The sequence below is a fragment of the Neoarius graeffei genome, chromosome 11, assembly GCF_027579695.1.
Source record: "Neoarius graeffei isolate fNeoGra1 chromosome 11, fNeoGra1.pri, whole genome shotgun sequence".
Classification (NCBI taxonomy): Eukaryota; Metazoa; Chordata; class Actinopteri; order Siluriformes; family Ariidae; genus Neoarius; species Neoarius graeffei.
Window position 1 is genome coordinate 38,920,832 of NC_083579.1, and position 21,980 is coordinate 38,942,811.

General features: G+C 41.8%; 1 protein-coding gene across 2 annotated transcripts; it reads right to left on the minus strand.

Annotated features, from left to right (window-relative positions):
- Positions 1 to 316: 316 nt before the first annotated feature.
- On the minus strand, positions 317 to 21,886 carry ndnfl (neuron-derived neurotrophic factor, like). Of its 2 annotated transcripts, XM_060932981.1 has the most exons (5): positions 21,671 to 21,886; positions 21,353 to 21,454; positions 13,140 to 13,316; positions 6,166 to 6,290; positions 317 to 2,297 (listed from the first exon to the last, which is right to left on the minus strand). In XM_060932981.1, the coding sequence occupies exons 3-5, from the start codon at positions 13,292 to 13,294 to the stop codon at positions 649 to 651; spliced, it is 1,929 nt and encodes a 642-aa protein (XP_060788964.1). In that variant the 5' UTR covers positions 13,295 to 13,316; positions 21,353 to 21,454; positions 21,671 to 21,886; the 3' UTR covers positions 317 to 648. The 2 variants fall into 2 exon arrangements, with proteins under 2 accessions (XP_060788964.1, XP_060788965.1); XM_060932982.1 differs by lacking the exon at positions 21,353 to 21,454.
- Positions 21,887 to 21,980: the final 94 nt, after the last annotated feature.

Consider the following 21,980-nt stretch of genomic DNA (forward strand, 5'->3'; position numbering starts at 1 on the left):
TGACCTCTACCTGACCCCTGAAGTTACACCTAAGAGGAATATCAGTATTATATGTGATTTTTTCATGTCCAGGCACATGGAAAAACACATTTAATTTACATTTACATCACATTTAGATGTTAAGATACAGCCTTTTCTAATTTCATGCATAGAAATGTGATATCATGGAGGTCAATGACCTCTAGCTGACCCCAGAGGTCAAACTGAGAATGCCTCCACGTCTCAAATTAAAGCTTATGCCTTCAAGAACAAACCCTGAAAGTTTCATGCTTTTTTCATTTTGTGCACAATTGTTATGCTTAACAGGCCCACTACTTGTGAATCTCCCATAAATATCCCACACGCTCAGTGGTAACATTACATGACCTCACCTCCCCATGTAAAACTATTCCAATCCCAATAGGGCTTTTTTTCTCCTGCCATTTTGATCTCAGTTTCCCATCTGTCTGTCTCTCTTTTTATATCTTTCTGTCTCACTCTTAGTCTTCCCTGTCTCACTCCATAGTGACAGACAGGTGTGATCCTGCAGTGTGTTTGGTGTAGTCCTGTGTGGACTCTAATAAATATGTCATCCTTATAACAGCAACAATGGCCATGTGAGCAGTCAGTGGGCTGTTGCTTGTGTGTGGGTGGTGGGGGTGGGTGGTCTTAGCAGTCTCTCCTGGTCCGCACTGTCTTGCTGTGGTATTTAACAGGAAGCGCCCATCTTCTCATCAGGTAAATATCAAAAGTATACAGTGTCTCTGCCTCCAGCCCACCTACTGTTGCTGTAGTAACAGCACGGCGTGCATCAAGTTCTTGGAAGTATTTACAGAGCACACGCTGATCAGGAGGGCGGGACTCTGGTGCTAAGCAACGGTCCGTATCACTCCTATGTTCACGAGGTATCACTCGGTTTCGACCTGTCTCACTCTTCTGTTCACTACATATCACTACATCTTGATCTGTCTCACTCCTTTGTCTATCCCATACCTTTCTGCTTCGTCCTGTCTCACACCTCTGTCCACCCTGCATCACTCCGTCTCTACCTGGCTCACTCCTCTGTCTACCCCATACCACTCTGTCTCGTCCATGCATACTCCTCTGTCCACCCCATATCACTCTGTCTCTACCTGTCTCACTCTTCTGTCCACCTGTATCGCTCCTCTGTCCACCTGTCTCACTCTGCTCATCTGCTCTGCGTCTGTAGAGGCAGTACAGTCCTCGTTCCTCGGTCCCCATCCATGCGAGTGTAACAGAGTTGCAGGTGCGCAGTGTGTTAAAGCTCTTGATGTGGAGTGTGTGTGGCAGCGCCGGCGCCCCCCGACGGTGGAACGCAGACGATGCCTGCATTTTCACACACAAACTCTCTCTCTCTGCAGCATGTGTGTTTCGAGTAGAGAGTCTGAGCTGGATCAGGTAGGATGAGAACCCCTGCAGCCACATCTGGATCAGCTGATCTCCCACTTCCTGTGATGTCAGCTCATGTCCTCGGGCCGAGACTGAAACAGAGAGTGTGTGGGTGTTGTTGCAGCTCAGCAGTGTGAGTAGGCCGTTCTTCTGCCCACCACGGGGCCGGAAACGGAAGCTCCGCCTCTGATCTGCCCCAGAGCTCAGTGTGACCCACAGCACTTGCCCCTCCCTCAGCGGGGTCACTCTGTGTGTGTATGGTTCTGCATGGGTTTGCGTTTCTGCATGTGCGTACGGTTCTGCATGTGTGCGCGCAACTGTTCCTGTATATGCTGCACTGGTGCCATTCATTCTGTCAATCACAAACACATCAAAGTAATAGAGTGTGTTTGGGAGGAGCTCAGAGACGGTACACACACTTTCCACCTCTTCACAAACACACACATGCTCGTCAGATCTGTCCAGTTTGACCACTGCTTTTTTCTTCCACTCGTCTTTCATTCCTCCTTTCCCCTCTTGTGCAGCACACATGCTCCTGTAGTTGTGTTTACGGTTTACGGTAACACAGTACTCATACGGCCGTGCATGTTTGTGTGTGTGTAGTGCTTTGATGACAGACGAACTTGGGCTCCAGGTCAGTGTCACACTGCTCATCCCGACCCCGAGCATGTGCACTCTGGGGTCTAAGGGCAACTCTGGAAACACCCCCCATGGTGCGGGTCCTTCATGGAGATAAACGTATGCATGCATGTCTTCCTGCGTTGATTTAATCCGCAGTGTGTAAACGGAGACTGGGTGAAGCACAGGACCTTCGTAGGTGTCCACAGCACTGCCTGAGTAGGTGTGAAGTGTCTTTTCACTTGCTGATTTTCTCCACCACACTTCAGGCTCGCTCTTCTTAAAGCTCCCTGAAAATCACACAGTCCTTTATAAAACTACACTCACACGCGTCATTACAACCAAACTGATGAATATTTACAGGCACATGCACTAAAGCTATCTGCTCTGTGTTCCACTTTTAACGCATCCTCCTTTTTAAGACTGCTAGTTAGCATGGTAGCTAATTACCATGCAGGCTAGTTAGAACGGCAGTTACGTATATGAAGGTTTACAGTTTCAGGGATGAGTATATGAGGTCAGGGTTAGGAAAACGCTCAACCTCAGCAGCAACAATAATTTAGTGGGAGCAATTTCACACCTAGTCAGTATGCTCATAATAATAATAATAATAATAATAATAATTTACATATTTGCGCATTCTATGCAGATTCTGATTGCTACTTGTTCTTGAAACTGGTATAGGCGGTCCTGATTGCTACTTGTTTTGGTTAAGTTAAATCCTTGAGCTTTATCTTCGCTCACACATTCTGCTCTCTGCTTAATGAAGGTTATGTTGACCAGTAATGTCTTTCTTCTTTTCATAAGACTATGATTCTGACGGGTGATGTAATGGTACATAATGTCTCTCTTCTTTCATACAGTAGTGTAGTCTAAACCAGTGATGTAATGCTTCATCACCCATTTACATTATACACAGATGACTTGGCTTCATCAATTAAATCATTATTATCCAATCACAAAGCTACAACACACTCTTGAATGTGAATATATACTCATGTTTGTCCTACAAGAAACTGAGAAACATCTCTGAGCAGTTGTGTGTGTGTCAGTGACCGTTTGCTCCCAGATTGATCCGTGAGGCAGAATCTCTTCGGTAGCAGAGGTCTACATTCCTAGATCATACTTTGTCAATTCAACCTCCTTCGGTACAGACAGATCAAAACCTAACAACATGTTCCTTCTTTAAAAATTAATGTGCAGTAAATAAACAAGCAATTTTCACTTTAAAAGCACAATGCTGTTTTTTTGGGTAATTCTTCAACTATGGTCTGGAAAATGGTTGAATATCTAACTTTATATATACACATATATAAATTGCTATGGTTTATTCCTGCACTCTGTGTAGAAACACATCCTGACAGTTACTGTAATTATATATATATATATATATATATATATATATATATATATATATATATATATATATATATATATATATTAGCATTTCATTCTAACATTAACAGCAAATCATCATTTCCATCACACCACAAAATGTGTTTTGGGGCAAAATTACTGAAATATCTTGTGTTACAAATCCATCCATTATCTGGAACCACTTATCCTCTGCAGGGTCGCGGGCAAGCTGGAGCCTATCCCAGCTGACTATGGGTGAGAGGCGGGGTACACCCTGGACAAGTTGCCAAATCATCACAGGGCTGACACATAGAGACAAACAACCATTCACACTCACATTCACACCTACAGTTAATTTAGAGTCACCAATTAACCTAACCTGCATGTCTTTGGACTGTGGGGGAAACTGGAGCACCCAGAGGAAACCCACACAGACACGGGGAGAACATGCAAACTCCGCACAGAAAGGCCCTCGTCGGCCTCTGGGCTCAAACCCAGAACCCTTTTGCTGTGAAGTGACAGTGCTAACCACTACACCACTGTGGCACTCCTGTGCTACAAATGTATTTTAATAAATCTCTCACATTTCTCAGTACAAATGTACAAATTCACTTATTTTTCAGGATTTTAAAGGTAATGCTTTTACAATGTTTACATGGAGGGAAAAATATATAAAACTGGGTCATTTTTCAGTCATTCTTTTACATTACACAAATCATGGGTTTTGGGTGGCGCAGTGGTGTAGTGGTTAGCACTGCTGCCTCACAGCACGCAGGTTCTGGGTTCAAGCCCAGTGGCCAATGGGGGCCTTTCTGTGTGGAGTTTGCATGTTCTTCCCGTGTCTGTGTGGGTTTCCTCCGGTTTCCCCCACAGTCCAAAGACATGCAAGTAAGGATAATTATTGGCTCTAAATTGACCGTGAGTGTGACTGGTTGTTTGTCTCTATGTGTCAGCCATGCGATGATCTGATGACTTATCCAGGGTGTACCCCGCCTCTCGCCCATAGTCAGGTGGGACAAGCTCCAGTTTACCTGCAATCCTGTACAGGATAAGTGGTTATGGATAATGGATGGATGGAAATCATGGGTTTTCCAATTTATATATATATATATATATATATATATATATATATATATATATATATATATATAAAATAACTGCACAATTTTTAAAATGGGGTCTTTTATTAAAAATACAATATATGAATAAATCTTACTGTATATAATGTATTTAGGGCGGCATGGTGGTGTAGTGGTGGTTAGCGCTGTCACCTCACAGCAAGAAGGTCTGGGTTCAAGCCCCACGGCCGGCGAGGGTTGGAGCATGTATTCTCCCAATTTACATAATTTGATGCCACTCTAGACTGAAATCCTACTCGTTTGGTCAGTGTGAGTTACTTTACCAGCAGTTAGCTAACTAATGTCATCAAGGACAGCAGGGGGACATGGAGGTGTTCACATATTCATCAATATTAATGAGGGTAATATTGTAGAGATGGTTGCAGGTGGGTGGCACAGTGGTGTAGTGGTTAGCGTTGTCGCCTCACAGCAAGAAGGTCTGTGTTCGACCCCCGTGGCCGGCGAGGGCCTTTCTGTGTGGAGTTTGCATGTTCTCCCTGTGTCTACGTGGGTTTCCTCCGGGTGCTCCGGTTTCCCCCATAGTCCAAAGACATGCAGGTTAGGTTAACTGGTGACTCTAAATTGACCGTAGATGTGAGTGTGAATGGTTGTCTGTGTCTATGTGTCAGCCCTGTGATGACCTGGCGACTTGTCCAGGGTGTACCCCGCCTTTCACCCGTAGTCAGCTGGGATAGGCTCCAGCTTGCCTGCGACACATTAATGTCTTATTTGTATTGGAACTTAACATTCATATTTCAGTATTAAATTCAAAATGAAGCACAAGTGGGGGCGTCGTGGATAAGGCGCCATACCATAAATCCAGGGACCCGGGTTCGATTCCGACCCGAGGTCATTTCCCGATCCCTCCCTGTCTCTCTCTCCCGCTCATTTCCTGTCTCTACACTGTCCTATCCAATAAAGGTGAAAACCCCCCAAAAAAAATCTTTAAAAAAAAATGAAGCACAAGTGAAGGTCCAGAGTTCAGCTTAGGGACAAAAGTCATAGTGTAAAAACCATACATAAAAGGCCTCTTACTATATAATAACATTAAATACTGAGCTTTTTTTTAAACCACTTTAGTGCTGTAAAAGTGTGTACTGTGACCAAAAAATAAATAAATTGTTTTTCTCGCCACAAAAATGACCATAGTTGAAGAATCACCCTTTTAGCTTTATTTATGTCCAGGAACTCTGAGAGCAAATGTTTCATTATGAAAGTGAACGATTTAAAGCAGCGGATGCAGATAAAGTGGATAAAATGATTAATGCACCACTTCATGATTTCATAATGCCGCTTCTCATGAAATTTTACTGATGCAGGATTTTAAGTGCTAAAGTGCCAAGACAATAAAAAACCAAACAGCAGCAGACTGTAAGCAGACCCTTCTAGAGCAAAAAACAACCTACTGGAAGTTAAAACATGTCTGTAAAGAATGTTATTGGGTAATTAAGAAAAGTACAACAGCCGTCTGATTATTGTGTCTGATTTCAACTTTCCTTCTCAGGCTGGTGGCTCCTTCCTCCATTACAGGATGTGATTTTCCGTAGAAGCTTTATCTCATTTAGCTGAGGAGCTGCAAGTCCTGCATGATGCACCATTTTTTTTCCAAATTTCTTTTTCTTTCTTTCTTTCTTTCTTTCTTACTCACACACACACACACACACACACACACACACACACTTACAATAACGATCCTTGGCTGGTTTGTCCTTCAGCGTGTGTGCAGTCAGACTCCACTCTACACTTCCTGAACAGGGAGAAACTGTGAGCATCAGAGCTGTCGTCTTCTTCCTCAGTGTAAAATGGAGCCTGAAATAATAACGTGAATAAAAGCATGTGAATATTTAATCAGATTCACACTTTTACTCTGAATGAACAGGAGATAAAAATCTGTGAACTGAGAGTAAAATCAATTCAACACATTAGACATCAAACTTAAATATTTAACCACAGCAGACATAAGAATGCCTGGCCAAGAGAGGTTTGTGATTCGGTCCTTTTGACTTCCGCCTTGTTTTACCATTTTTTTAATGATTCACAAATCCACACACCCAAATTGCAAAACATCTCATATATCCTGCACTGCATTCAAAACTATGTAAACATTTATCAAAATTAAACTTTGGCACCAAACGGCACAACACACACACACACACACACACACACACACACACACACACACACACACACACACACACATCATTCATATTATCACATTTCCACATTTTTGTCCAACCAACTACACACTGTTGTGCTCAATCAGAAGCACTTTCATCTTTGGTGGTCTTGTCATCATACTTCTGTATGCAGAGAATTCTGCAGAGGGAAATTGTTCAAGTTTATAGTAATATGTGCAGAAACACAAATGCTGTTGAAACAAAACCTTTTATTTTTCTCAACAACAAATCAAATCAGTCAATTAAACAAAAGCACAGTATATCCTACATTACAGCTGTAGGAATAAAAATTATGCTTGATCAAATACAGTGAGCAGAAAAGAAAACTCATCTCTCATCTCATTATCTCTAGCCACTTATCCTGTCCTACAGGGCCGCAGGCAAGCTGGAGCCTATCCCAGCTGACTACGGGCGAAAGGCGGGGTACACCCTGGACAAGCCGCCAGGTCATCACAGGGCTAGAAAAGAAAACTTGAGCGGAAAATATACAGGAAACCCCCCCCCCCCCCCCCCCCAAAAAAAAAAGAAAGAAAGAAAAATATTTAGGCTGTTTCTTGCTGCCTAGTTGGGTCTGACCACAGCACCTCAACAGTGAGGGAAGAAGCGCTGCAAGTGTTGTATCCAGCCCTGGACAGCACCCACATCAATATCATCACATGCCTGGTTAAGAGCCCTGCACACATAGGGTTGACGGTCATACACCTTCAACTGCCATGCAGAAAATAACTCTTTAATTGGATTGAGAAATAGAGAGCAGGGTGGAAGGTCCTGAACAAGAAATTGTGGGTGGTCAATAAACCAGTTTTGGACCAGGGCTGCATGATGGACGCTGATATTGTCCCGTGCTACCACATATCTGTGCTGCTCTGCATCATCCATATGGTTCACCAGTGTCACAATGTTGTGCAGTCTGTTCAAAAATGTGAGAATGTGCTCTGTGTTGTATGAACCAAGGTTGGCACAGTGGTGAAGGACACCGTTATTTGTGTTGGCAGCACACGTTGTATTGTTGCTGCCACGTTGGCCAGGAACATCTACAATGTCTCTGTGACCAGTGATGTTTCTTCCCCTTCTCCTAGTCTTTGTGAGGTTGAAGCTGATCTCACGGATGAAAATAAACTCATATGGGATCACATCAGCATCCATTTCCAGTACTCTGTGAAAACAAAGTCAGTCAATATGGTGTAGTTCAGTACACTGGGATAAAGTGCTGTACTGTATGTAGTGTGCTGTAGTCAGTCTTGTACTTACTTCCATATATTCATGTCTCAGATCTTTGATTCTTCCAGAATTCCTCTCAAAAGGCTCCCTATAAAGCTGCTTCATGTGCACTTAGTTTCATTGGAGAAAACGGGTCAAGGTGGACAAGCGGACTTGCCTGAGCTCGTTGTCTCTTATGATGTGGCTTTGAATATCACAGAGTCTTATTGCGTAATTTGCCAAAACCAAACTAATTGTTCATGCTTCTTGTACTTCACTGGACATTCAACCCCTTATCTCATTGTCTCTCAGTCCATGCCGCCTAGCTAGATTAGCTTTGTAGTTATTTTCCAGGTGGCATTATACCCAACATATGTAAAGTTTATTGCTTTTCTTTCCTTTCATATTTTCTGTATGTGCTATGAAATAAAGTATTGTACTGTATTGTATTTTAAACAAACTAAAAATATAGTCATTGGTTAATGTAGGTTAAATATTAACAAAACCCAAAAAATAAACTACTTTAGACTGACAGATAATATCCATACAAAACGTGTTTGAGCGTTCACTTGTTCATATTTGTAACTGTAGACTGTGTACAGATTTTATTTGAAAAGAAAAACAATGTCCCTGGGTGCTGACATCTCACCCTCTCCGAGGTTCAAATATTGCACTCTGAGTACAAATCGTGACGTCACCTACACGCTACATGACTTAACTGAGGCTAGTGGATCTCATGGACATGTCACTTCTAAATTGTTGTAAACAACCCTAAAGATGTCCGAGTGTCAAGCATTTGGGTGTAAAATAAGCCCGGCCATTGATCATTTTATGTGACATGCTTTTGTTTGTTTTTATTCACTAAGAAAAAGAGATATTTTTAGATGACAAGAATTGCATTGCTATGGTAACGGGATTGTTTACTAGTATCTGTGTCAGTACTGTGTATGCGTTATTTAGCCGAGTAAGATTTAAACTTCATAAAAGTGAAGTATTTTGATTTGCAGATTTTGTTGCCAGTAAAAATCACATAGTTACAGAAAATTTCTGATTAGATTTTTAGAATTATAAGCTTTTATTTGTCACATACTGTATACATTACAGCAAAGTGAAGTTCTTTCTCTATATTCAACCCATCTGAAGCAGTGAGAATGCATGCACAGAGAGAGAGAGAACAGTGGCACCTGGGGATTTTTTTTTAAGAATTAGAAGCCTTTATTTAATGGCTTTGTGTAACGAAAGCAAATGGTGTACTAGTGATCCGATTACGTCACAGGCGGATATCCGGTTTCAGTGCAAATGACTGCACCCAGGTAAGCCTATTTTTAGCAATATCATAACTTTTAAAATGGATAAATGGTTGTTATGAAGTTTTATTTTTAATTTAAACATGTGGAGGGTGGGCAGCACGGTGGTGTAGTGGTTAGCACTGTCACCTCACAGCAAGAAGGTCCTGGGTTCGAGCCCAGTGGCCAACAGAGGCCTTTCTGTGTGGAGTTTTCATGTTCTCCCTGTGTCTGTGTGGGTTTCCTCACAGTCCAAAGGCATGCAGGTTAGGCTAATTGGTAGCTCTAAATTGACCATAAGTGTGAATGGTTTATGTGTCAGCCCTGCAATGACCTGGCGACTTGTCCAGGGTGTACCCCGCCTCTTGCCCATAGTCAGCTGGGATAGGCTCCAGCTTGCCTGCAACCCTGTAGAACAGGATAAGCGGCTACAGATAATGGATGGATGTGGAGGGCACATCAGGGCGCTTGCCATGATAGACAAACGGTGTTTATTTTTGTGTTTTGTGTGACTTTAAAGATGGTTTTTCCACAGCAAATTGTGCAGGATTCTTGGACAGTTACAGAATGTATCACATGGCAACCATTCATGAAGTAAATAGGTGTCACACAACAACTGATGTACATGGTATGATTTGTGGAATCCTGACTTATGCAGAATGAATGGAATTCTGGTTATGTACCTGTGCACAAGCCTAAATGTCTGGATAACAGAGGCAACAGTAAATCTGTTCATGTTGGGCTGGACCTTTTGTTCACCTCTCTCATTGTCAACCCATGATTGATAACATGGTCAACTAACATTGCCTTGATTTAATCAGAAATCTGTGCCCTTCTTTGTCCTCATCCTCCCCCTCCAGCTCTACCCCTTCCTCTTGCTCTTCCTCCACCTTTCACTCTTTCCCTCACCCTCCCTCTCTCGACCTCTTCCTCTCGCTGCTGCTTCTACTGCTGTAAAATTGTACACATCTGTGGTCTTCATAGTTCTTACATCCTGATTGATGATTTGACATTTAAGCAATGAGGTGCTTGGCCAGGTGGCATATGCATTGGCCAATTGGTCCATGGGTGTGGCATTTTCAGTGGCAGTGTTGTGAAATGACAAACAAGTGACTTTAGTATCAGATTCCTATGTCTTGTGTAGAGATCTGTCTGCAGTGTATTGCAAAATGTATCATGTTGAATTGCAAATTGGATTCAAAGGAGAAAATCTGTTTAGAGTTTTGGAGATGTGAGCTGAGATTTTACTCTGAGTGTCAGTTTCAGTAACTGTGCCTTATGTCTCGTTTTAATGTGTTAGAAAATGAAAAAAACAACAACTGTGATTTATGTATAGTTTTCAAAACCATGTATTAGTTTAGGCACACAAAAATGTGCTTCCATCTAACAGATTCACTGAGCAGGAATGAGAATATTCACAAACTCCACTGGATTCAGGGTTCTCGTTCTGTGTAAACAGTCCTTGGATATATGCACCAAGTTGGTTTTAATTCTTCAGTGTTCTGTTGTAATAGAAATGTGGGAAAGAAAAACAATCATAGAAACAGAGAAACTGAAGAGCTACCTTGTGTGTGCAAGAAATCAGACAAAAGTAAATAATAAATAAATCAAATGAACAATGAAATTAAGATTCTGGGTGTATAATTGTGAAAAAATGTCTCCACTAATGAATCTCTATTGTTCAATTGTAGTGTGTGTGTGTGCGCGCGCGAATGCAGAGATAAGAGTGTTAATGAAGGTGAGAGGAAACAGCCTGCGTGTTCACAGATAAGGAACATTATTGATCAGATACACGGCAGTGTGTTAAAGATAAACGCTTCAGAGATTGACAATGCCATTAGTAGAACAGGAAGTGATATCACGCGTAACATAATTAGAAAAATCTCATCTCTCTCCTGCAGTGAAATGCACTAACATTCAGGCAGTATTCAGTCTTCATCACAACTTAACATATCAACATAAACGTCAGGTGACAGAGAGAGCGAGAAAGAGACAGAGAGAGGAATCTGTGTGTGTGTTTATTGAATTCTCAATAACAAACAATAAATAAAGCAAACTACAGTGACATGAAGAGTGGAATAAAGAGGAAATGTCTCTCAGGGACACGTGTCACTCAGCAGCAGCTCTTTAGTGCAGTCAGATGGCAGATGGAAGCCGAGTGGCAGATCAGCTCACACTAAAATCCTGCCTGACTGACACACAGATCAGGAATTCTACAGGAGCTGCCTTCCAGACCACTCCATGCAGAAGTGAAGGCATGAGCTGCTCATTCAACATCAGTGTTGAGAGAAGTCTGTTCTCTCTGTTCATCTTTAAATAACTCTTACGACACAGGAGCACGTGAACCCGCAAAAACTGTGGAAAAACTAAAATACTATGCATTATATTACACTACTATGATAAATAAGTAGTAAAATATGACACACTGTGCTGTATTTTTATACAAAATAATCCATGCAGCAAGATTGTCTGTCTCTGACATGAACTCCTCTTTGAGCTTTCAAAACATAAGAACCTACCCCAACTCCCTGTTACTAACCAATACCCCAATACCCTGTTTCTAACCCCAACCTCAACTCCCTGTTACTAACCCCTACCCCAACTCCCTATTACTAAACCCTACCCCAACTCCCTGTTACTAATTCCTACCCCAACTTCCTGTTACTAACCCCTACCCCAACTCCCTGTTACTAACCCCTACCCCAAACTCCGTTTCTAACCCCGACCTCAACTCCCTGTTACTAACCCCAACATCAACTCTTTGTTACTAACCCCTATCCAAACTCCCTGTTACTAATCAATACCCCAACTCCCATTACTAACCAATGTTCCAATTCCCTGTTACTAACCCCTACCCCATGTTACTAACCACAACCCCTACTACGTTATTAACCCCAACTCCCTGTTACTAACCCCTACCCCAACTCCCTGTTACTATCCCCAACATCAACTCCCTGTTACTAATTCCTACCACAACCCCTGTTACTAACCCCTACCCCAACCCCCTGTTACTAATCCATACCCCAAACTCCCTGTTTCTAACCCCAACCTCAACTCCCTGTTACTATCCTCAACATCAACTCCCTGTTACTAATTCCTACCCAACTCCCTGTTACTAACCCCTACCCCAATTCCCTGTTACTAACCCCTACCCCAAACTCAGTTTATAACCCTGACCTCAACTCCCTGTTACTAACCCCAACATCAACTCTTTGTTATTAACCCCTATCCAAACTCCCTGTTACTAACCAATACCCCAACTCCCATTACTAACCAATGTTCCAATTCCCTGTTACTAACCCCTACCCCAAGTTACTAACCCCAACCCTTACTACATGTTATTAACCCCAACTCACTGTTACTAACCCCTACCCCAACTCCCTGTTACTAACCCTGACCTCAACTCCCTGTTAGTAACCCCAACCCAAACTCCTTGTTACTAGCCACTACCCCAACTACCTGTCATTAACCCCTACCCCAACCCACAGTTACTAACCCCGACCCCATGTTACTAACCCTGACCTCAACTCCCTGTTACTAACCACAACTCCAACTCTATGCTACTAATCCCAACTCATTGCTACTAACCCCTACACCAACTCCATGTTACTAACCCCTACCCCAACTCCGTGTTACTAACCCTGACCTCAACCCCGTTACTAGCCCAACCCCAACTCCATGTTAGTAACCCTAACCCAAACTCCTTGTTACTAATGCCTACCCCAACTCAATGTTACTAATCCCAAACCAAACTCCTTGTTACTAGCCCCTACCCCAAATCCCTGTTATTAACCCCTACTCCAACTCCCTGTTACTAACTCTAACCCAGCTTACTATTGCTAACCCTAATCCTAACTCTTTACATTTTTGTGTTGCATTTTGCACAAAATGTTATGCCCTCTTCTAGCTAACTGCCTTCTTTAATGTAAATCACATTTAAATGTTTTGTGTGTGTGTGTGTGTGTGTGTGCGCGCTGTTGTTGTTGCTGTGTTACCTATGTGTGTGTCCTTTGCGCAGGTGGACAGGTGTGTTCTTGCCATCACTCAACCAGGTAGTTGTGCGCAGTGGTACCTCATTTTCAGGTGAGAGAGTGCAGAGTGTGTGTGAGACGAGCGTCACAGCCAGATACACACTCCACAACACACTCATTATTATTACATCAGTCAATCACCTGAAGGGCAGGGAAGGGGATGGGGGGAGGGGGAAGAGGGAGAGAGAAAGAGAGAGTGTTGCAGTATTAATCAGCGTACAGTATAAATGTGTTTGATTTTTGATTCTACAGGTTCTTAACGTGTTTTTAACTCTAACCTGTCTGTCTGAATTATGATTATAGGACTGCGAATTGTGCTCATCTGCTGTTTGTCGCTTGAACAATATTATTGGCTTGGTAATTTGAGCCAGATTTTAAATGGAATTTGACGTGAATTTGTTTTATAATTGTGTAGAATGCCCTGCAGGCTTTCTCTCTCAGCTCATTCACTGCCAGATTTAAATTTCTGGCGGAACTAATTTTCAATCCTAAATACTTGTATTCTTCACTATTTTTTATTTTGTATGCCTCTAAAGTGTGATGTGCTTCCTCTATATCCGGATCGTTTTTGAAAAAATAATTTTTGTTTTTGTCTTTTTGAGGCTGATAGTCAGGTCCCAGGTCTGACAGCAACGCTGCAGCAGGTCCAGGTTCTGCTCTAGATCCTGAACACTGGGGGACAGTCACAGAAGAACCATGTTATCTGCATACAGCAAGTTAAACTGATGCATTAAAGGCATCTTAAAAGTCAAAATCTCTCTCTCTCTCTCTGCCCTTCTGTCTCTCTCTCTCTCTGTCTCTCTCACACTCTCTGACTGTCTCTCTCTTTCCCTCTCTCTGTCTCTCACTCTTTCTCCATCTCTCACTTTTGAGAGAAATATTTCATCTGCAACACTAAAAAATGCATTTATGATTTCCTGAACATCAGTCAGAGCAATTTAACACTCCATCTGCTGTGTGTGGGGGGTGGGGGATGGGGGGACAGCAGTGGCGTAGTCAGGAATTAATTTCAGGGAGACAGGTTAAATTGATGTGTGTTGTGCTTGTGTCTGGTGTGTCATTTAATTATTTATGATATGATATATAGCCTCATCCAGTGGCGGCTGCTGGTTTTTAAAACAGGGGAAGCCCATTTTACGCATTCATCGTAAAACCTGTAGGCCGGATATCAAAGCATAGAAAGGTGTGCCCCATTAGCATAGTGAACTAGACAACCCTACCTAGTGGCAGAAAGTATTTTTGCTTGTACATTTCATGTTATAGTCTGGCTTGCCAGGCTAGTGCCTCATATCCTTAATCAAAAATATCAAACATCCAAATATCACTGGCTATTCAACGAAGAGCCTTGAACATCATACCCTGATATGCAACACAGAGTCTTTAACACAACACTCAGCTGTGCAACACATCCTTGAACATCTTCTGCAACACAGTCTGGATATTCATAACCAGGTAGGCTATGCAACACACAGAACCTTGAATATTATACCCAGGTATAACCTATAAGACAGAGCCCACCATTCTCTTAACATTACTGAACAATATACACACTTCAGATTCATGAACATTATATGATGCACACTATTTATACACAAATTCTGCCCTCCGCTCCTTTTCCAGAAAACGGTCTGTGACCCTGTCATACCAGCTGGTTGTGCTTTCCAGAGACTTCACCAATTTCTGTTAGCAGCTAGCACTGCAGATCCCAATAAGGCTCAAGCTAGCCTACAACCAGATTGAACTACAAATGAAATAAACGAGTGAATTCACAAATGATCAAACTGATAGAATGGATGAAAGTTAACGGAGCACAACGAGTAATATTTACATTTATTTACAGAGTAATGTACAGAGACAGCAATGAGGAGAAACGTTTATATGAAAAGAAAGTCGGACAGCACTTTGGCACACGACTACACTTTCTCGACATCCGCTGGGGACTGACTGATCATACTTCCGTGTTCCTCGCCGACGCCGAAGTACAGAGCCCGCCCTCCTCATGTCTTTCAAACACTACCTCCAATAATCCTTCATCAGCCCAGCTTCTTGTCCCTCCCACTGTCTCGTTTAGTCCCAGAGAATCCCGGCTTCCCTGGAAGTGACGATTTTGTCGATTTTAACCAATAACAACTAGCCAAAATTGGCTGTTCAGAGCCGTCTCATAGACTGCAATGGATACCCGGCTGCCAGCCATAGAGCCCATTGAAATAAGAAAGGTTACAGCCTGTGTTGCCAGATTGGGTGGTTTTAAGTGCATTTTGGTGGGTTTTGAACATATTTTGGCTGGAAAACGTCAGCAGTATCTGGCAACGCTGGTTACAGCCTGGCAGCAAAGGTGATTCTTGTAGCGAACTGCAAGTTCGTCAGACATCACTCAAATAAGTTACAGGATAGTTATGAACGTAAATACAATCTTGGGCATATATTATGTTATGCAAGTTATTGTTTTAATGAGAATTCAACGTCGTAGATGCCGCAGTTTGGGGAGAGAATTTTAGGGGAAGCTCGGCTTCCCTTGTTGTCTCTGAGAAATCGCCCCTGGCCTCATCCAATCCTGCGTTACAGAATCCTCTCATCTCATCTCATTATCTCTAGCCGCTTTATCCTTCTACAGGGTCGCAGGCAAGCTGGAGCCTATCCCAGCTGACTACGGGCGAAAGGCGGGGTACACCCTGGACAAGTCGCCAGGTCATCACAGGGCTGACACATAGACACAGACAACCATTCACACTCACATTCACACCTACGGTCAATTTAGAGTCACCAGTTAACCTAACCTGCATGTCTTTGGACTGTGGGGGAAACCGGAGCACCCGGAGGAAACCCACGCGGACACGGGGAGAACATGCAAACTCCACACAGAAAGGCCCTCGCCGGCCCCGGGGCTCGAACCCAGGACCTTCTTGCTGTGAGGCGACAGCGCTAACCACTACACCACCGTGCCGCCCGTTACAGAATCCTAAAATGAATATTTCAGAAGTTTCAATACCAGGAATATTGTGCTTTAACTAGTCTTTATGGAACGTTTTGCCATACAATCACGACAAATCAGTAGAATATAAAAACAATTTAACGTGATTTTTAAAACATATTTTCATTAAGCAGCATATTATGACTTTTCTTATACAATGAGAAAAGACACACAGAGTTTTGGGAGACAGATATATTCCTTTTGGTCTGTTACACCTCTACATGTTTTCATTAAAAAAGCTTACTATGCAATGAGAGACATATATACAGGAAGATTTAAGATGTAAACTTTCTGAGGGCATTTTTTCCTTTTTTTCTGCTGGATTTTTTTTAAAAAGTAGGGTGTATTTAATGAAGCTGAACAATATGAGCAGCATTTTTCTGTGCCCTTCGGCACATTTACACATGACGTCACAGAGTCGGGGATTCCCTAGTGGCGGCCATCTTGTGGGTCAAGCTTACCATACGGGTCACTGAGCACACATTGTAACGCGCGAGTACAAAGTCTTCAAAAGAACCCAAGCAGGCTATTTAAAGCTAGCAATGGTGCACACCTGTTGTATTCACGGCTGTCGTAATAGGTCAGATGATGACGTCAAGCGGAGCTTTTATGGAATTCCCACTGTACGGGAGCACGAAGGCGAGCAAACAAAGAAACTCCGCATACAAAGGAGAAATCTATGGCTTGCGAGAATCAACCGCAAGGATTATCAGCCTTCCAAACACAGCAAAGTCTGCTCCGATCATTTTATAAGCGGTAAGTTGTTTAAATAAACAATCAATTGTGTTTAAGTTTGTTTTTGGAAACCAAAACATCGTGTAAACAATCTCTGGAGAATGCCTAACTGGAACCGCTGAGTGTACGTTTACATTGTAATGTACACTTAATATTGCTCGTTTGTCACGTTTCTATTTGACACTTGTCACTTCACTCACGCAAGGGTCATTTTTGAAAAACATTTTAGGTCTATTCTGTATGATTTGATTTGTGTTTAATCAACTTATTACGGTTGCATAACATTCAACAGTCTATTTGATGCTAGAATATATAAAGTTGTATATATCAGACAGCCTTTAAAGTTTGATGAAGTCAGTTTCAGGCTTTGGAGCAGGCTTTGGCAGTTTCAGGCTTTGGCAGCCCTGCATAGTCACTTGAAAATGCATCTTTGTCCACTTCGTAGGGGTCAATTCCCCCAATCAAGGCCAGTTTGGCTGCATACCATTGTCGTGAGATGTCATCTAATGTATTTATATACTTCTGTTTGCTTGATTTTGCCGACATTGATCTTTATTTTAGAAAACTGACTATATAACTTCATAAATTCGTCCGAGATAACGTAGCCGGTAATGGCGATGGTCCATTTTGTTTGACCCACAAGATGGCGGCTGGAGGGCTTTCCCCGGAATGCCGTGACGTCAGTGAAAACTATGTATACCCCATTGTGTTTTTTAAACACTACTAAGTCTTATCATGTGATTGTATGTTTAAGTCTGAATATTGTTTTCCTGTTCAGATGTCATGGCAGGTTTTCTACAAAGTGAGGTAGTAAAAGCAGGGTTTATTTGAAATAGTATTGCATGATTTAGTGTAACAGGTCAATGCAGACTCAGTGGGTTCCATTAACGAAGTTCAGATATAAGTTACCTCTGCTAATTCAAGCTGGAATTGACCAATTGAGGAACATGCACATGATATACAGTAATTAGCCCGATTAATGTAGTGAAGATATATACAGTGGTGTCACTAGGGGGATGCAGGGGGTTCAGACTGCGGACACCATCAGAAAGGGTGACACCAAAAAGACCGTTGATAAAGTTTACAAATTTATGATGATTAGAATCGAGGAACTATATAATGAACCATGATTATTATTATTAGGCTGCATGATCTCTTCATTTCTCTTTGCTGTAATTGCATTGTTTAGATATCAGAGGGCGCATTAATGCACAATAGAGGAAATGCACTTGATGCCACCGTAGGTGGAAGTAACACAGCTCAAATGTCACGAAAACACTAGTGATGGGAAGTTTGGATCTTTTTACTGACTCAGGGCTTTCAATCTCACTCAGTAAAATGAACAAATCTTTTTTCAAATCATTCGTTCATTTCGTTCATTGGAATTAGTGTGCTGCTGTAGCCAATGCACATGGTTCTCAAAGACTAAGAACACCAAGGTTTGCTTCACTTGGTAAAGTATAATACACAAATTCACATTTGTTAAGCTCTTAAGCAATCTTCTGGACCATAGCCTATTGAATTATTCAGTTGAAATGACTGATTACTTCAAATAAAAATAGCACTCTGTTCATTGTATGATATTCACTTTAGCCTGTCTGGTCACTGAAGACCCGTACTATATGAACTCGTTCCATTGGAAAGGGAAATTAAACCTCCATTCAGTCATGACATTACACACAACCTAGCTGGTTATGGAAATGTTCTGGTTGACCAGCTAACATTAACAAACTCTCCTCTCATCTCTAGTAATAACATTGGTCATGTGACTGCTGTGTGAATAATGAATGAGAAACTCAGACCTGAAAGACCCGTAAATATGATTTGTGAACAAATCACTCACTATAATTATTCCTACATGTTGTTAGTCGCTCCTGAATCAGCTAAAAGTCGACACTGTGCTCCTTTATTAAAATCCTGTCTTGTAGCTTTTTAAGCAGAAACAGAAATTAAATGATTGCTTCATCTTCAGCATTGCAGCTGGTAACCAATAATGCGTGATTAAACAAACTAAAGAACACATTCATTACTGATGTTCATGAAATACTGAGCACAGTGTGTTCATTTATAATCATCTGCGCTGTGTGTGTGTGTGTGTGTGTGTGTGTGTGTGTGTGTGTGTGTGTGTGTTAAACACCCAATAAGCATCTTGAACCATCATAAAATACAGTATTTCAAGTGCCTTCAAAGCTGAAATTCTCCCCCAGCTATGCCTCTGAGACACACACACAGAGAGAGAGAGAGAGAGAGAGAGAGAGAGAGAGAGACTGGAGATGAGACATTTCCCAGCTGATGATTAAAGGATGTGAAAAACATTTGCTTTAATTCAGAGAGAATTATTCATTTGAGGATAAAAATATTTCTGTTTTATCCTCTCCCTCTTTCAGCTCTGAGCATTAAAGCTGAAGTGTCTCTAATCTAATTTAATTTCCATAACTCCACACACAACTCCATCAACCTTAAGCCCTAGTTATAAACCCTAAGCCCTAAACCATAACATCTAAATCCTAACTATAAACTATAACCCCTAAGCCTTAGCTATAAACCCTAATCCCTAGCTATAAACCATAACCCCTAAGCCCTATGTAAGCCCTAGCTATAAACCATAACACCTAAGTCCTAACTATAAACTGTAACCCCTAAGCCCTAGCGATGAACTCTAAGCCCTAACTATAAACTGTAACCCCTAAGCCCTACCTATAAACCCTAGCTATAAACTGTAACCCCTAAGCCCTAGCTATAAACCCTAAACCTTAGCTATAAACTGTAACCCCTGAGCCCTAGCTATAAACCCTAAGCCCTATGTAAGCCCTAGCTATAAACCAAAACACCTAAGTCCTAAATATAAACCCTAACCCTCAAGCCCTAGCTATAAACCCAAAACCCTAACTAAAAATCCTAACCCCTAGCTATACAACCTAACCCCTAAGCCCTAGATATAAACCCTAAGCCCTAATTTTTCTGTTTTATAAACTAAAGTACAGATCACAGTGTTATAAAAAAAGAAATGCACTAGAAATGCTCTTCACAGCCCACCTGTCTGTCTCTCTATCATGTATCTTTCCACTTATTCCTCCTATTTTTCTCTACTTTCTCTCTCTCTCTTTTTTTTTAAATAGATTAACTTCTACGTCTGCAGCTCTCAGTGCCTGGAATGCAAATCACAGTGAAATAAAAATAGAACTCCTAACCCACGGAGGTTTGATTTGATCCTATAGCTCAGAGAATGGAGGTTTGTTATGATGAGTAACTCTGAGACTTTATTCAGGTGTTGCTTTGTCAAGTTTTTTGTCCCAAAGGACGAAGATGAAACTTCAAAAAGTCCCCCAACAACACACTGAGCCATCACCACGGAAACGCCAGGGATCAGATGACGGACGCTGTGTGTTTGACTTACAGAAAACAGACTTTTACACACACACACACACACACACACACACACACACACACACACACACACACACACACACACAGCTGCTCCAGTTACAACCACAGAGAGAGAGAGAGATGTTTAAGGGTGAAGGGGAGAGAGAAAGACAGGAAAAGTGATAGTGTGGAAAGTGGATATTAGAAGAGTTTGAGAAAAAAGTGAGGAAAATATGTAGTAGAACCCCAAACCCTAAATAACAATCCTAACACATGTCTGGTTCATAAACATGCCTTTTTGATCGAGTCACAAAGGTGAACAATTCACCTGCCATAGACTGATCATTTCACTTCTCATCTCGTCGAGAAAGTTTTTCTGTCAGTGATTAGTCTGTGGATTATGATGATGTGATCAATGTGGTACGGATTCATTACAGCAAATGCACAAAACAAACAATATGTTATTTTGCATATATGAAAGACACAAATCTCCATAGAATCAGTAAATAGATCAGCATGCGTGTGTTTTTACTCAAACACCTTTTATACAGCAGTTTATAATGTGCAGATATAAATACTACCATTCCACCAACAGGAAAATGAAAGGGAGGTAGAGAGAGAGACAGAGAGAGAGAGAGAGAGAGAGAGAAAAACATGGCCAGGGACAAACAGATAGACAGGCAGAGAGAAAGACAGACAGACAGATAGAGACATAACTAAAGAGACAGTGAATGATATATAGAGAGAGAGATAGAGAGAGAGAGAGAAACAGGGAGAGAAAGAGACAGTGAGACAAAGAGAGAGAGACTGAAACAAGGTGTGAGAGAGTGAAACAGAAAGACAGTGAATGTTATAGAAAGCAACAGAGAGAAGCAAAGAGAGAGAGAGAGAGAGAGAGAGAGAGAGGTTAGTGTGAGATAAAGGGGTGGATAAATCATGCATCTCTGCTCAGTGTGTTGTCACTCCATAAATAACCCAGTTTCTCTCTCTCTCCTCCTCCTCCTCCACTGTAATATGTAATTTAATTCTCTTCTTTTTTCCTCTGCATCTGTTTAAATCTTTCCCTCATTCCTCCCTCTGACTCTCTCTCCATCATGTTGCTTACTCTGTTCACGCTTCCTCTACTTCTCTCTCTCTCTCTCTCTCTCTCTCTCTCTGAAGTGTTGGGTAACAGAAGGGTCTCACTGATCCTGAGAGGATGAATGAGCTGGAAGTAAAGAGAAAGAAAGAATAATAAAATTTAAAAAAGAAGTCAGGAAAGAGAGGGAAATATATGAATGATACTGGATAGAAACTATATCTCTATTTCTGTCTCTCTGTTTGTATTTGTCTCTCAGAATCAAACACATCTGTGATTTAGAATTGTACAGTTACAGCACACACACACACACACACACACACACACACACACACACACACTTACCTCAGATAGTACTTTAAGTGGTTTTAGAGGAAAGCCAGGATCACGAGAAAAGTGATCAAGCGTGTGCACTGCGTCTCTCCGTCAGCTTCATATATGAACTGTCTCACTCTCACTGATAAAGAAGCACATCTGTCTTTCTCTTTTCCTGTCTGTCTTCCTGCATCATCTTCTGTCTTTTTTCTCAGTCCAGATCAGAGCTCAATATGAACACATGTGTATCTGTGATCTGATCTGTGTGTGTGTGTGTGTGTGAGAGAGAGAGAGAGAGAGAGAGAGAGAGAGAGAGAGAGAGAGAGGATGTGTCAAGAGC